Source organism: Aquarana catesbeiana, linkage group LG13 (genome assembly GCF_042186555.1).
Source record: "Aquarana catesbeiana isolate 2022-GZ linkage group LG13, ASM4218655v1, whole genome shotgun sequence".
NCBI lineage: Eukaryota > Metazoa > Chordata > Amphibia > Anura > Ranidae > Aquarana > Aquarana catesbeiana.
In genome coordinates, this window is record NC_133336.1 from 192794920 (window position 1) to 192811866 (window position 16947).

Genomic DNA, 16947 nt, shown 5'->3' on the forward strand with positions numbered 1-16947 from the left:
GTACATCCTACACAAGAGTGGCAACTCTACTTTGAATTTAGGGGCAGTCCAGCATTGTTGCCAACTTGCTGCCTTAGATGGACTGGCAGGCGGAACAGGTATTTGTAGAACTTTGCAGGGAGGCTAATAGGAAACGAAGTGCGGAGGTATTTATAATTAAGTGCTGTAGCACATATTTCTTTTATTTGTAGGCCATAGTTCTACTTTAAGGTCTTTTAAATCTAGAATACTCACAGTCTATCAGGACAATTTTCTGGCCTTTCTAAAATTCCGTTGTCAATAACAAAGTGGAGGACTTGCTCATTGGCCATGCCTTGATATGGCTGCTCTGCTAAAGTGGCAATTTCCCACAGGACCACACCAAATGACCTGCAAAAGAAAAAACAGAACCTGTAAACTATGATGGAGAAACGTCCAGGAATTTTTGAATACACTCAAGTAAAATTTTTACCATTTTTTTTATCGGATAGGAAATGGCTAGAACCACTGTCAGGTTTTCATTTGCGCCTCTGTCCCCATTTCAGAGATTTCCCTTTGCTTCCACTGTGGTCAGGGGAGTAATGAGAAATCTCTCCTTGAGGCTACAGAAGTTCTAACCCTTTCCCACCATATTAAAAACATGCTTTTGTCTGACAATGCTTTCATTGCTGTCCGTGTCTTCAAGACAAAAGGAGGAAAAAGTCTCCCCAACGGAGTCAGAGACTTGACAAAATTTCAAGTCTGCCACACCATATCCAAAACTCGAAAAGTTAAGGTTTAAGTCATTCTCAGATCTCAGGCAGTGTAAAGCCGGCCATAGTTTGAAATTTGGCCACTTCTGTACAACCAGCCTGTATGATTTTCACAGCTCTATCAGAGCTGCCAAGTTTAGCCGGTAGAGCCAATTAGTGCATTCTGATGGCAGGGAGGTCTCCCCACTGTCAGAATACAATAGCTCAATGGGGAGGACTCTCCCATCCACATGGAGTGTTTTGCAAACCTACCAGATTGAAATTTACTGACACATCACCCAAAATTTACTGGCACAGTCACGTTTTTACTGGCATATCCAAAAGTTACAAAATGACAGTTTTAAGTGCAAATTTCTATATTTAGGCTACAAACAAGTACAATATGCAAAGCAAGGTAGATATTCTTATTTTATTTTCGACATAGTAAATAAGTAGCTAAGGAACAGGAATTGAGAGGGCAAGAAATTACAATGGATGACACACACGAAATTGACTCTCACAGTGACACTGACAGCAGTGTGCAGCAGCACAGATGATGGAACCCAGTGGGCCATCCATAGGGGGCGCCCGGGCGCCGCCCCCCCCCCCCCCCCCTCCAGGCAGTCAAAAAAAATTTTAAATGGCCCTTAAAAAAAAAAAAAAAAAGTAGAAAAAAAGTCCTTAAGTGCACTGTGTTCGGGCGCCGGGCACAGTGCACTATGGAAAGCGCCACGTCTATGCAATCACAAGATTGCAGACGAGGCGCTTCATTTGCGAGGTTTTAACCCGCCTTGTGGCGCAAAGCAAAACGCCGATCGGCATCCGCCCAGCGCCCATAGTGTATTACTATGGCCGTGTGCTTTGAATGACAGACTAGTTAGTAGTATGTCACTTCCGGTTTTCCCTGTGTCAGACCAGTGCGCCCGAGAAACAAGTAGTTGAAAATCCACAGGAGGGGGGCAAAGCCGAATGACTCCACTTCCAAACCGAAACACAGCAACACCAGTGGAGATAATAGAAGCATTGACGATCACACAAGGCTGGTCTCCTTATTTCTACAGGATGGATGGATGGATGGATGGATGGATGGATGGATGGGGAAGCTTCACATGGGCTGTGTGTTTCACAAGTGCCGATCGTCAGTGCTTCTATTATCTCCACTGGTGTTGCTGTGTCTCGGTTTGGCAGTGTCAGTGGAGGCTCTTGTTAAACACACAGCCCATGTTGTGAAGCCTCCCCATCCATCCTGTAGAAATTAGGAGACCAGATTTGTGTGACTGAATATGCACGGAGATAAGAACGAGATAAGACTGACATGCTTCCCAGCTAGCATATGGAAGGAAGGAGGCAGAGGAGGTGTCAGGACAGTGTCACTAGCCATGGACTGCAGTCTGCAAGACAGAGCCTCATTAATATGCAAGTCCTCATCACTGATCTATGTGTGTGTGTCCATCCCACCCAGTGTATCTCTCTCTCTCTCCCACCCACCCAGTATCTATCCATCCATCCATCCCACCCAGTGTCTATCCATCCCACCCAGTGTCTATCCATTCATCCATCCCACCCAGTGTCTATCCATTCATCCATCCCACCCAGTGTCTATCCATCCATCCATCCCACCCAGTGTCTATCCCTCTATCCCACCCAGTGTCTATCCCTCTATCCCACCCAGTGTCTATCCCTCTATCCCACCCAGTGTCTATCCCTCTATCCCACCCAGTGTCTATCCCTCTATCCCACCCAGTGTCTATCCCTCTATCCCACCCAGTGTCTATCCCTCTATCCCACCCAGTGTCTATCCCTCTATCCCACCCAGTGTCTATCCCTCTATCCCACCCAGTGTCTATCCCTCTATCCCACCCAGTGTCTATCCCTCTATCCCACCCAGTGTCTATCCCTCTATCCCACCCAGTGTCTATCCCTCTATCCCACCCAGTGTCTATCCCTCTATCCCACCCAGTGTCTATCCCTCTATCCCACCCAGTGTCTATCCCTCTATCCCACCCAGTGTCTATCCCTCTATCCCACCCAGTGTCTATCCCTCTATCCCACCCAGTGTCTATCCCTCTATCCCACCCAGTGTCTATCCCTCTATCCCACCCAGTGTCTATCCCTCTATCCCACCCAGTGTCTATCCCTCTATCCCACCCAGTGTCTATCTATCCATCCCACCCAGTGTCTATGTGTCCATTTATCTTTCTATTTATCTATCTATTGCGGGCGAGTGACCGGCGGGGGGAGGGGGGGTGTGTGGCTGGCGTTGGTTAGGGCTTTGCGCCCCCCCAAAAAAATTGAGCACCAGCCGCCACTGATGGAACCTCAACAACATGACATGTCCCCTCCTGAGTCACAGTGACCCTCTCTCTCCATGCCAGGTGGTCCCTACAGTCCACTACTGGCTTGCCTTCCTCCCATTCCGCAGACCTGCACATGAGGCTCCAGCTGCTCTGTTCCCTTGCACCATGACTTCACGCGACACACTGCCGGCACAGTCCGAACACACTGTAGCAGGCACTCGGATGGTCTCAGCCAAGTGTCACATCCATATTTTGTACTGGCAACCTTTTTCTTTCACTGGCATTTACTGGCAGGAGAAAAGTGCCCATTTTTTACTGGCTGCCAGTAAAAAATACTGGCAGTTGGCAACACTGGTGTGTGGATGGGGGAATCCTTGCTGGTTGAATGAAAAACAAATGGCTTCTCTATGGGCTGCTTAAGCCATTACTGCCATTTTCCACCTATTGATATTCAAAGGATTTTAAAAATATGAAAGAGATGCAAGTCATGAACAGCAAAGTCAACAAGTATACATTCTCCTGTGGTTCATCACATTTAAACACACTGGTACACACAAAAAAGGCTTGGTTGTACATCTATATTTACAGCTTATGTTTAAACGGGTGATTTTTTTGGGTGTGAAATGTCCTATAACAAATTTATTTGAGAACAATGAATCAAAAATAAAAATCTAAAAATCAAAAATGACATCTAAAGATCATAACTGAGATTAAAAAAAAATAGTCAAAAGGGAAAGTAAAACTGTTAATGCCTGAACAAGATTCTTGAGTGTAAGCATGGCCCTCTTCCTAAAGGTTCTACTACTAATGACATCTATAGGATCCAATGAGCCATTATGACTTGTTGATACCATTCCCTTAAACTGAGCATACCTACCATACATCGGAGTGTGGAGTGAAGATACCATCTTTTAGAGACTCAGGAGACATCCATCGTACTGGAAGCAAGGACTTGCCACCTTTGCGGTAGTAGTCAGTTTCATAGATATTTCGCGTCATGCCAAAGTCTGAAATAAGAAATGCAAGGTTTTACTTGGTTTCCCCCATGTAACCCATATTTCATCAAGACCCATATATGCCATTTTGATGCTGTAGGGGTATGCTGAATAACATTAAGGCAAAACACCCATTAGCAGCCTTATTGAATCACAGGAGCCATTTTGCATCAGTGAAGCCATATGGAGTGTAGACCTCAATCCTGTTTGTATCTTTCTTTAACAACAATTGTAGGAAACATCAAAGGAAGCCAGGAGTTTTGGTATACTAAGATTACTGATGGAAGCAACATACCTTAATAATGCCTACAGCCTGCTGTGTCTTTAACCTGGCTACCCTTAATGATTAGCTTATGATTGTGTTCCCTTTGTCTTCATCAGAGATCACGTATTTGAATCGATGGGTCCTTTTGATATATATCTATTTATCTATGATTATTACCAATCCCATTGTTATATAAAAACAGCTTGCAACCCGTTAAGTGAACCTTTAAAGGAAACCAGTCATGTGAAAAATAGGTTGCCTTTGCTGATCCCTCTGGGCATTGCCAATTTACTGGTTCTAATAGTTGCAGTAATGAGCCTGGAGCAAGTATGCACCCAGTGAAGTCAAAACAACTGATTGTAGACTTTTTACAGGTCAGACTCCTTTAACACATATTGAGAGCATTCAAAAATTGTATAAAATGTCAAAAAGCAATCCATGCATTGAATAAAAACTTTTAAGGACCCCTCTCTGTGCCCAGTGACCTACCGCCTATCTTCACTGTAAGGTCCTCCGCCACCATGCAGTTTCGCGCCGCCAAATCCCGATGTACAAATTTCTTGGCGTTCAGATAGGCCATTCCATCGGCTATCTCACCCGCCATCTGTAAAATCTCCTTCAAGGATGGTGGAATCAGGTTTTGTTTGTTCTGTGGGATAATGGGAATTCACCAGTCATTGTCAAAGTAAAACAGCTACTAAAGCCTTTCCAATATCTTTGTTTTTTTTTTTTTCTCAGAAAAGATAGATTTTATTGAGATCGAAAAGGTTCAAGAGAAAAGTAACAATCCAGAGCAACCAGTTCACAGTATATAGCACAAACACTGTCAACAATAAGGTTGTACCTAAAACAATAGGTCATGCAGGTACTAAAGGAAAATCCAAAAGCATACAATCTCACAACCAGATCCTAACCATAGTAAGGTCAGTAGGGCTAAGGCCTGGGATGTCCAACCAAGGACTCCATATCTTCTTAAAATTACTAGGGCATCCCCTATGTTGATAAATAAAAGCATTCTAACCTGAGCATCATCCCCATACAGTTAACCCATTCAGCATGTGTAGGTGGGTCGGGAGATTTCCAATGAATAAGAGAAAAGCGTACGAGCCTGGAACAAGGCTCTAGTAATGGCTTCTCTAGTGAAATTTCCCACTTGAAGATCTTCCAGGATGCATAAAACACATTGCTTAGGGTCAACAGGTAAAAAGGTGTGGAACACCCCATTAAGGGTGGTCACTATGCCCATCCAGGAGGTATGCAGTTTTGGACATTACCGCAATAGGTGAATTAGATGCCCATGGTCCCATCAGCATTTAATGCAGGTGGGATCGGGCAAAGCACCCATCTTTTTCATATCTTTTGATAGGCTTGGAACAGCTAGAACCTCTAAGGATTTACTGTTGTCTGTCTTTCTAAAAGGAGATTTGCCCATACACCCTGTCCAAGTGATGGGAGGTCATAGAGAAAGAACAATTTTTGATAAAGTGTGGATCAGTTAGAACCTATATATCTGTTTTTATTACGGTTTATGACCCTGCTGGAAGGGTCACCTAGGAAGTAAAAGGAAATCTCCCCAACACAGATACCAATAAAAATCAAACACATTTTATCCCTTTTAAAATTAAACAAAAAGTTTTGGTTCATGTTCCACTTTAATAGTACTATGGTAAAATTAGCTTCTGATTACTATGCTTATGCAAGTATTCTTTTCTATATCATCTAAATAAACCAAAGTTTCTGAGTTTAGTTTGGGTGGAGTGCTAAAACTTCAGCATTTCCATGTCTTTTGGTTATTCGAGTCTTCACTTTACCCAATGGGAGAGGAGACCCAATCTTTTTTGTACTATGTTATCTGCATGTCAAAGTAACATTTCCTTGGGCCTAAAAGTTGGTTTGCTGTTGTACTGGGCCAATGGTAGCTGCTGTTCAATGGTAGCTGCTGGTCTCATACCAGTTTCCTGGAATGCCCTCCAGCTGTTGCGTTACTACAATTCAATGGAGGCATTGCAAGGCTGACAGTTGCAAGCATGACTCCCACAGGCAGAGGCATGATGGGACTTGGAGTTCTGCAGCTGGAGGGCGGCCAGTTTGACACCTGTGATGTAGACAGCCTCCGGGTGGAGACCAAACCCGTTCTAAGCCAGCAAAGTCCTTGGTGTACGTTTATCAAACAAAGATAATCTCATTTCAGTTCTCAGCAAAGAATCTTCTCCTCTGTCACCCTGTTTATGAAGCTGAGAACATTTGTTCTCAGAAGGAGAAGCAAAGACATTTTTTTCCCTTTGAGAACACCCAAGATCCAAGTAGAAGGGGGAGGGGCTGCCTGTGTGATTACAGAGCAGCCTAGTTTTAAAAGTGAAACCAAAGTTAAAGGCCATGTAATTACATGAAAATAACTCAGTTTTTTTACACACATTTTGGCACATTTAAAATGTGTATTTTGGCCCTTTTTTATTGATGGGCATTTTGACGTTTAACATGCTGTATTTTTTTTTTTCTTTGCGCATCTGCCCGTGGTTTTTTTATATTGTGCATCTTGGCACCATTTTAAAACACACATTTTGGCCTTTTTGGCACAGGTTATTTTAACACGCATTTTGGTGTGGTTTGTAACGCACATTTTGGCTCTTCTTTTATCTTGTAGTTTGGCAAAATACCCATAAAAGCAAATCAAAAATGTACGTTAAAGTGTCAAACAGCACATTTGCTGGTCACTTTTGGGGTGCCATTAACAAGTAATGGCACCGCAAGCATATCATGCATTTTGCATGCGTTTCCGGAATGCACACAAGAACGCAGGTAAAAAATTTGCCAAAACACATGTTAAAAATAAAGCACCAAAATACACATAAAATGCATTTTGAAAAAAACAAGCCAAAACGTGTTAAAAAAAGCAGCAAAAAAGTGCATCATAAACTGTACCAAAATGCGCACAAAAAAGGCCCAAAAATCCAAAATGAGAATTTTTTGGGCATGGAGCATTGTGCATTTTTTCAATACGCATTTTGACATGTTGGTAGTGTAGTTGTCAAAATGACAAAATGTGTGGCAAAATTCATGTCTGCTAACGGCATTTGGGGTGCCATTAACAATGAATGGCACCCAAAAGCACATTGCGTATTTTTACACAATTTTACAGCAATTTGTAATTGTGGCAAGAATTACGCAATTCTGCCAACAATTCTGCATTGCACAGATGTGAACGGGTCCTAAAAGAAGATACATTATAACTACAGACCAATGTGAATGTACAATGTATATGTAAAGCGCTGCGTAAATTGACAGCGCTATACAAGTACCTTAAATAATAATAATAAACTGTACACTGTGTTTGTACATTGACATATATATGTATACTGTTGCTGATATTAGGAAGAAAGCAGTCTCCCTCCTCACATCACAGCAGCTTCTCACCCATATTCTCCACCTCTGTGCTGGAGCATCTGGGATGGAAATATTTTACAGAGATGGCCAGTGAGATTGTCAGACCTCACCTTCGTAAACTGGTCATCTGTGTAAAAGTGATCGACAGAAGGGTGTGTCCTGTAATGAGAAGTGAAGAACATGTTCTCCACCACTTATCTCAGCTTCATAAAAACGGACACACCTGAGAGATCAGCCATGATCATCAGGATCTCGGCTCTTCTCTGTTTGATGAACGTACACCTCAGTGTCATGCTTTTGATAGTGTTTGCAACACTTGCTTCAAGTTTTCCGTTTGCCTGCCTTGTTGCCATGCCTTGACCTTTGCGCCTTCATCTTGCCTGCTAGTTTGGATTTCCTGGTTTTCGACCTTGGATTGGACTACTCTCTGAACTCTGCCTTCCCTTTGACCATGGATTTGACCCTGACTACTCTCTGAATGTTGCCAGTCTTGAACACGGGCTTGCCAGTGGACCACAATACCTGTCTGCCAACTGCAAGTATCTATTTGCTGTGCTCAGCACATGCCTGCCCCGGTGTGGTGGCCAGGCACTACAGCATTGTGTATAAGACCTGGGGGCAACCAAATACTGGTAGGCCAGCTTGCTTTATGGGAAAAAAAAAGGCTGCTATAGGAGAAGAACACAAAGCCAGCTATGGTGCCTGATGTTAGGGATAGGCGTGACACTAACTGGTAAACTAAAAAATGTATCAAGGGGCACATTTTAGGTTCCTGGCCTGCACATTGTAAATCATGTCAACCCTAACAAGGAACTTCTCTCATTTGCTCCTTTTTGTCCTGTTAAATTTACCATTGAAGGAGTTTTGAGATGCTTCCAGTGCCATCTCAAGCAGCCTAATCAGCAATCTTGGGCTACAGAACAATTAACACTCACTGGAAAAGCGAAGAGGAGGGTTTCGGTAGTTTCGCAAAAGACAGCTAGGCAGGGACAAAATGAGTCTTGTTATTTCACTTAACAAAACCTGTGTGTTCATCCACAAATGGAAATTAGAAAGCGAGTGCCTTTTTGGCAGCTCAACAGATTTTTTTCTATACTTGCAGGGCCTTTAAAGGAATAAAACATGGGGAAATGTGCATGTATCGCAGAATTTTGCCCTGCCATTACTTTAAACATTAGGGTCTGATGCTATAAAGCAGGGGTCTCCAAACTTTTCAATACAAGGGCCACATCATATATTTTACAGATATTCACAGGCCAAAAAGACAGTTTTATAAATAAATGAATAAATTAATATTGGGAGTCTCCCTTCACATCAGAAGCCTTCCATTCACATCAGAACCCCTCCCCCCCCTTACATCAGGGTCCCTATAAGAGTTCCCCCATAGATCAGGGTCTCCATCAAAAGTGGGGACCAATTGATCTGAATCCTCAGTCTGTGCTCTGAGGATTCTGCACTAACCCTAGTTGTGGGCCAGATAAAATCTCATATCAGGCTGGATGTGGCCGAGCCTTTGTTTGGAGGCCCTTACAATAGAGCTACAGTAAAAGCCTGGCTTGGGTTCTCGCAGTCAATCACTCAGAAGAGATCATCAGGCCTTTGAGAAATCATGTCTGAGCTTTTACTTCAACTTGCTATTAGCTGTGGCCTTTTCTGTTTAAATTGGCAGTCTAATTTATATATACACGGTACAAGATTAATATTTGTCCATATAAAGATTCTTATTAACATGCAAATATGAGGTGGTCAATAGCACGCTTTGTAAATATGAAGTTTTTTACTTCCCCTTAAACCACAGTAAAGGCTGAACCATACCTCCTCCTCTGGCCTCAAAGAACGCAGGTAGCTCTTCAGATCCCCTCTGGTCATCAACTCCATAATGACTAGAGCTGGTCGCCCTTGAGACACAACTCCAAGAAGACGGACCTACCAAGGAAAAGGAACAATAAGACATTTTGTAGTCCTTCAGTAGACAGAAGTATGCCTGCCATGAGCTGTAACTGACAGCCTGGATTCTTATTTTTAACAATAGGCAAAAATCAAGATGGTGGGAGATTAACTGTCTCTGTGGATAGACCAAAGAAGAGTTTGTTCACAGACTATACATTGTAAGAGGTTTATAGAATGAATAGTTTGTATTTGATGGTTGTTCTCTTAACTTTGGCAAGGAAAAGCTTGCTTTAGCATGAATTTCCGACCCAAACACCACCTTTGCCTTTTTAGGTTGTGAAAAAAAGGTTAGCTCCTCTGTCAACTTCCTATGGCTGTCTGTCTCCATGGGAAAATTTCCCTTTACTTCTTTACCTAGTGAAACACCAAGACTGAGGGTTAGACAACATATCCCCAAAGACCCATAAACACTTATTTCCTAGACTAGACTATTCAAAAATAAAGATTCTGTAAGGAATGAGACTATATCAAATTCAGCTGCGGGAAAAGGTTTTGTATTTTTCAAGAAAAATAAAAATGTTTTCATGTTCCTGCAGATAAGACAGAAAAGATAAGACAGGAGGAGAAGTTCATTTTATTCTTACCACATGGTGACAAAGAAAGGCTTTCATAACAGAGGCTTCATTCAAAAACTCTATCTTCTCCCTTACGCTGGCCAGCTCATTGATGGTCTTCAGGGCAACCCTGGTCATGGGCTCGCCCTTTACAATATCCTTGGCAACAGCCTCATATACCATGCCAAAAGAACCTTGTCCAAGCTCTTTGATGATGCTGATTTTCTCTCTTGGGAATTCCCACTCATCCGGAATGTACACTAGAACATAGAAAACAACATGACCATGGTCTTCTACTACAGGTTGGCTAACGTTAGGAGGGTTTTTTTTTTTTTTTCCACTATAAGGTTTATTCCTCTACCTGCTAAGGACAGCACCCTCTTAAGGACAGTACCATCTTAGACAAGTTGCCAGCTATGACACCAACCATTTGAGGGCTTGCAAAATTAGTTGACAGCCAACAGAAGTACACTGGCAACTGTCAGAGTTATCACCAAAGTCATGCCTTCATTAAAAGCATACAATAAGTATGTACTAGTAAGTACAATGTAACTGAAATTATTGCAGAAAACACTAATGTCTAATTAAAGCCCGAGTCCAGGCTTGACCTCAAGACACCCCAATATTGGATACTTGCTCAATGGGTTCTGACCGTGTCCTGCTCTCAGATCTTATGGCACCAATATCTCAATAGTGATATGCAGAACTTCATTTTGGAATAAAACAAACAGTCAATACAAATGTATTTGAAGTCCTGGATTAAGTTTGAAATGGGTTCAATATATTCATATTATTTACCGGGCCTGCTTTGGTCTTCCTGCATAGCAGAAAGACAAGATCTGTGAGATCGCCCCTGTTAGAATGGCGATTTACCTTGTTTACACAGACAGATCCCAGTTCTGTTACTGTGGGAAATGATCGCAAGTGGCCGATGGAAATCGAGTCCACCCCACCCGCTGATTGGCACGCCCACAAACTAGAGTTCCCAAGCTGACCTATAATGAAGGCGATTTGCGGGAATGAGCCGACCAGCCAACGTACAAAGACGGCGGCTGGTCGGCAAGTGGTTAAAGACAGAATTGATGGCATTATGCTTACAGAAAAAAAAAAAAATACGATTTTTGATTCTATGCAAAATGGGATATCTGGTTCTCCATTATGAATACTATAATAGACTTGATTGTCGTCTTTTCCTTTTGTCCAAAAAATGTTTAATGTCAATATCTGGTATAGATCGATTTTGTATTCTAATCTTATGAGTTTTATTTTGTGGTCATTTTTGCTGGGTTTTTGTCTTTACTAAAATTACAGGGCATCTGGAAAGTATTTTCAGTGCTTCACTTTTTCCAAATTTTGTTATGTTACAGCCTTATTCCAAAATTGATTGAATTAGTTATTTTCCTCAAAATTCTACAAACAATACCCCATAATGACAACATGAAAGGAGCTTGTTTGAAATCTTTGCAAATTTATTTAAAATAAAAAAAAAAAAAAAAAGAAAGAAAGAAATCCCATGCACATAAGTATTCACAGCCTTTGCTGAAGCACCTTTGGCACCAATTACAGCCTCAAGTCTTTTTGAGTATGATGCTACAAGCTTGGCACACCTATTTTTTGGGCAGTTTCTGCCATTCTTCGTTGCAGGACCTCTCAAGTGCCATCAGGTTGGATGGGGAGCATTGAGGCACAGCCATTTTCAGATCTCTGGAGATGTTTAATCGGGTTCAAGTCTGGGCTCTGGCTGGGCCACTTAAGGACATTCACAAAGTTGTCCCATAGCCACTCCTTTGTTATCATGGCTGTGTGCTTAGTGTCGTTGCACTGTTGGAAGATAAACCTTCTCCCCAGTCTGAGGTCCAGAGCACTCTGGAGCAGGTTTTCATAAAGTATGTCTCTGTACATTGCTGCATTCATCTTCCCCTTGATCCTGACTAGTCTCCCAGTTCCTGCTTTTACTTGGCCTTCCAGTAATGTAGATTATGAGTGGTCTACTGGCACCGGTTTAAGAGGCTCATTGATTGGAAGCAGGACAGATCTGCAGCTTCAAACATAGAAAGTATTTTTTACTGTGCTGCAATATTCTCAGACTTACCTTCTGATGCACTAAAATACTCTGGATTGACGGATGCATACAAGGTTCCATTTGGGAAGCCGTCATTCTTTCTGTAAGCAAAGGCAAACAACCCTTAATCAAAATAGTCCCTTTAAAAGAAAAAAAAAGTAAAAATTCACCATTTAGCATACCTTTAATATTAGAAAACCAGCCCTACAATGGAAACATGTGGTGGTAACATACCTAAATCTTTTTCTTGCGAATCTGAATCAGTGCATTACCCATTAAAATTTGATTAGAAACAAAGAAAGTGCCAAATGGATACTCGCAAGGAGCCTAGACTAATAATGCATTGAAACAGTGGAACACAAATGACAGGCAGGTCTAGATGTCAATGAGTGTCAAGACCTTGGAATCACATGCTGATGTGTTTCAAGGGACATAGCTCCTTTAGATGCTCTGAAGAAGGGGTTACATCCCTCGAAACACGTTAGCGCGTACGTCTAAGTGATTCCCAGGTATTGACAAGCATTAACATCAAGACCTCCCTGTAATTCGGGTTCCATGGTTTCTACACTTTATTAGCCTTTGGCTCCTCCTGAATATTTATTTGGCACTTTTTTGTTTCGAAGAACATTTTTATCAGGTAATGCACTAAGCATTTGTGCCCTCTTGTTTTTCCTTTTGCCATTTGTCAGTTGGATTCCCCGGTTTGAAGAAAGCGTTTTTGTTGAGGCATGTTTGTTAAGGTCAAGAACCAGATAATGACCCTGCCTTGACATTACTCTTCGCTCCAATACCTCCCTACCACTTTTTTAGTGACATATCATGGTTTCATTTTCATCCTATGTTACATCCAAGTGCTGTCATTTCTGGTCTACACTTACTTTAGTGGTGACTGCACAGTATTTCCCAAGGTAGGTTAACCAATGGCGACATCAGTGAAATAAACCCATGTGCTTTAACTGTCACTGGTAGTCTCCATCAGAAGCACAAATGTGAGACTGAGCATTATCACCCAATAAAGCATTGGCCATTCTTCCAGAAGTGCATTTGTGAGGTCAGGCACTGATATGGAGGAGAAGGCCTTGCTCACAGTCTCCCATCTAATTCATCCCAAAGGTGTTATAATGGGGTCGAGGTCAGGACTCTGTGCAGGTCAGTCAAGTTCCTCCACCCCAAACGTGCTTATCCATGTCTTTTATGGACCTTGCTTTGTGCACTGGTCCAAATCATTAGGTGGAGGGGGAATTATGGTGTGGGGTTGTTTTTCAGGGGTTGGGCCTGGCCCCTTAGTTTCAGTGAAGGAAACTCTTAAGGCATTAGCATACCAAGACATTTTGGACAATTTCATGCTACCAACTTTGTAGGAACAGTTTGGGGATGGCCCCTTCCTGTTCCAATATGACTGTGCAGCAGCGCACAAAGCAAGGTCCATAATGACATAGATGAGCAAGTATGGGGTGGAGGAACTTGCCTGGCCTGCAGAGAGTCCTGACCTCAACCCAATAGAACACATTTGGTATGAATTAGAGCAGAGACTGCGAGACGGGCCTTCTCGACCAACATCAGTGCCTGACCTCACAAATGCTCTTCTGAAAGAATGGTCAAACATTCCCATAGACACACTCCTAAACCTTGTGAACAGCCTTCCCAGAAGAGTTGAAGGGGTTATAGATGCAAAGGGTGGGCCAACTCAATATTGAACCCTACGGACTAAGACGCCGTTAAAGTTCATGTGCGTGTAAAGGTAGGCGTCCCAATACTTTTTGTAACAGTGTATAATTTAACTGTATTTGCATTCCTTGTATATAGTCTACTGTACATATAAAATTTTAGTGGCAGAGTTAAGATTTACTTAAAAAAAAAAAAAGTTATAATTGTTGTAATTGCATTTAGAAATATAGAAGGCAAAGAAATGTAACCCTCTGTTATTGGTTGGCTTGTTTTTGTAGAGCTATATAACGTTCAGTCACCATTTAGGGAAAGCCAGTTCCAGCTAACTCTGGTATGGTACGCAAAAAAAAAATAAATAAAAATAAAAAAAGAAACAAAAAAAAAACATTTTTTTAACTTCATCACCATCTGGCAGCTTACTCACGTATATTTTCTGAAAATGAAGCTAATCCAGAGGGTAAACAGCTTCTGTTTAACATTTATGAATAATGATTCAAAGAAAAGCCAAGAAACTGTAAAGTCACGTACTTACTTTGTAACATTCTTCCAGGAACATAAATATGGTTACCGCCAACAAACTACATGTGTCACTGGATGCCGGTAAAGGCTGGTCGAGGTGAGAAGGGTGCAAGCAAGCTCAAATTAACCACTTCCTGCCCACCGTATTCAAAATGATGGCCCCAGTGGAGATCAGTTATCCTGGCTAAGCCGCGCACGCTCACGAGAGACATCTCTGATAACATGTTAAAGTGCCTATGACGTAGGCTTTTTACCAATCACAGCTGATCACATGGTAACCAGGACGTGCCATTTATCGGATTTTCCTCTATTCACGCTGACAGTGCAAGTAGAGGAGAGACGATCAGCGGCTCTCCTGACCGGGGGGGGGGGGTATAGGCCTTTCAGGGATGCCCGCAAGTGCCAACCCGTGGCCACCAGAAATGCCAAACAGTGCCCAGCAGAGATGCCCGTCAGTGCCTCATCACTGCCGCCCATTAGTGCCGCCTCATCAGTGAAGGAGAAAAAAATGACTCATTTACTAAATTTTATAGCAGAAACAAAAGAAAAAAAATATTCAATATTGAATTCAATATTCAAATGTTTAACATTGAGTTGGCCCACCCTTTGCAGCTATAACAGCTTCAACTCTTCTGGAAAGGCTGTCCACAAGGTTTAGGAGTGCGTCTATGGAAATGTTTGACCATTCTTCCAGAAGCGTATTTGTGAGGTCAGGCACTGATGTTTGGACAAGGCCTGGCTCACAGTCTCCGCTCCAATTCATCCCAAAGGTGCTCTATTGGGTTGAGGTCAGGACTCAAGTTTCTCCACCCCAAACTTTCTCATCCAGGTCTTTATGGACTTTGCCTCACAAATGCGCAAGTTTGGGGTAGAGGAACTTGACTGGCCTGCACAGAGTGCTGACCTCAACCTGATGGAGATCCTTTGGGAGGAATTTTTTCCCAGAAGAGTTGAAGTGGTTATAGCTGCAAAGGGTGGGCCAACTCAATATTGAACACTACGCAGCTCTCAAATTTTCCACTCACCTACTTGCATTTTGCGAGCGGAAAATGAGGGCTGGCGAGCATGGGGCTGCCTGGGAGCGGGGGGGGGGGGGGGGGGGGAAAGCACCGTCGGCATGCATCATGGTTCAATAGGAGCCATTCTCCCAGTGATCATGAAGGGGACGTGTGACGTATATCCCGGGACGTGTGACGTATATCAAAGTCTGCGGGCCAGGAGGCAGGGCTGTATGTGAAAGCGAGTGGCGGGAACACACGGCAATTGAAATGTAAGTGTCATGAACCTTGGAATACTGGATTGTCATGAAGCTTGGAATAATGAAGTATTTCTCCTTTGATTCTATTACACAGTGGGGGGTCTTCTGCCTTGTCTTAAAGGCTAACCCCCTCCAGAAGGCTCCATGGTCTGGAAGGAAGGCATTGTTCTGTGTTTGACCATTTGTTTATGTACTTTAATTACCCCCTGGGGCTTCTCTGTGTCATTACACATATCAGTCCTCCTATTCAAGCTATCGGACCACTCTCTGCTGACCCTGTTTCAAGTCCTCATTTGCACGGACAAGAGGACCTGAGTGAAGACTAGAGCGTACTTTACAATTGATCAATTGACCAATAGGAAAGTGGTTGTTGGGGGCAGGGTGTTCAAACTGCTGTGTATAAAAGTGTGTTGTGTGCATCAATAAAAGAGATTCCTGTTTGAACTTACATACAGCTTGCCTGGTGTTTGTTCTGAGCCATCACAACTGGATTCGAACGGCACATAGCTGTAGTTCGATTCCCGGAGCATCGGATGACCGAACCAGACATTGCGATCTGCAATCTGATTCAATAGCCACAGAGGAGTGTCGGGAGAGTGGAATCAAGCGAGCAGGGGTTCGTTACAGTAAGCTATTACAGCGATGTCCCGCTCTACGATAATCCAGCCGCCTGCTCTCCTCTCTTCCCCTGCACAGGTAGGCAGCATTGATGGACACAGGCAGCATTGATGGACACAGTTGAGGCTGCACTGGTAGGCACTGATAAAGTTGTATTTATTTTTATAACTTAACTCTGCATAAAACATTTACGTGAAATTTTATGAGATCATTTATGAGGACATGTTTAGGGGTGGAAATAGGGGCAGGGGTTGGTTGGGGCAACTGGTGGCGAGTAATGTGTGTGGGTGTGTATATTTATATATTAAAAAAAATAAACTTTTTTATTAACAATAATATACATTTTAAAAAATGCAACCACTTCTGCCTATAATAAATGTCAAATGAGAATCTATACATTACAAGAAAGTAGGTAACCGGTAAAGCCAACATTTTGGGGGAAGTGCCTTCCCCTTCCTCAGGACTGAAATTCTAGATGTACTTGTAACAGTGGTGAGATTTGTAATGAGGCATGTAATAGGCTGTCAGAACTTCTCTTAATGCAGCGTGTTGGCATGGACCCACGCGTTGGCTTTACCAGTGTAGTGGTACCCCCGTAGGGGCTGCTGAAATGTTGGATTGTCTGTCACCCTGCCCAGCATTCACTTCTCAAAACACTCAGACATAA

General features: G+C 42.7%; 1 protein-coding gene across 1 annotated transcript in view; it reads right to left on the reverse strand.

Annotated features, from left to right (window-relative positions):
* INSRR (insulin receptor related receptor) overlaps nucleotides 1-16947 on the reverse strand; it is a 137031-nt gene that overhangs the window by 5317 nt on the left and 114767 nt on the right. Inside the window, exons 16-21 of the mRNA XM_073609797.1 lie at nucleotides 12248-12318; nucleotides 10186-10415; nucleotides 9467-9577; nucleotides 4757-4916; nucleotides 3885-4014; nucleotides 235-369 (exon numbers count right to left, since the gene is read on the reverse strand). Of these exons, the coding sequence (XP_073465898.1) occupies nucleotides 235-369; nucleotides 3885-4014; nucleotides 4757-4916; nucleotides 9467-9577; nucleotides 10186-10415; nucleotides 12248-12318 (837 nt within the window). The remainder of the gene's footprint in view (nucleotides 1-234; nucleotides 370-3884; nucleotides 4015-4756; nucleotides 4917-9466; nucleotides 9578-10185; nucleotides 10416-12247; nucleotides 12319-16947) is intronic.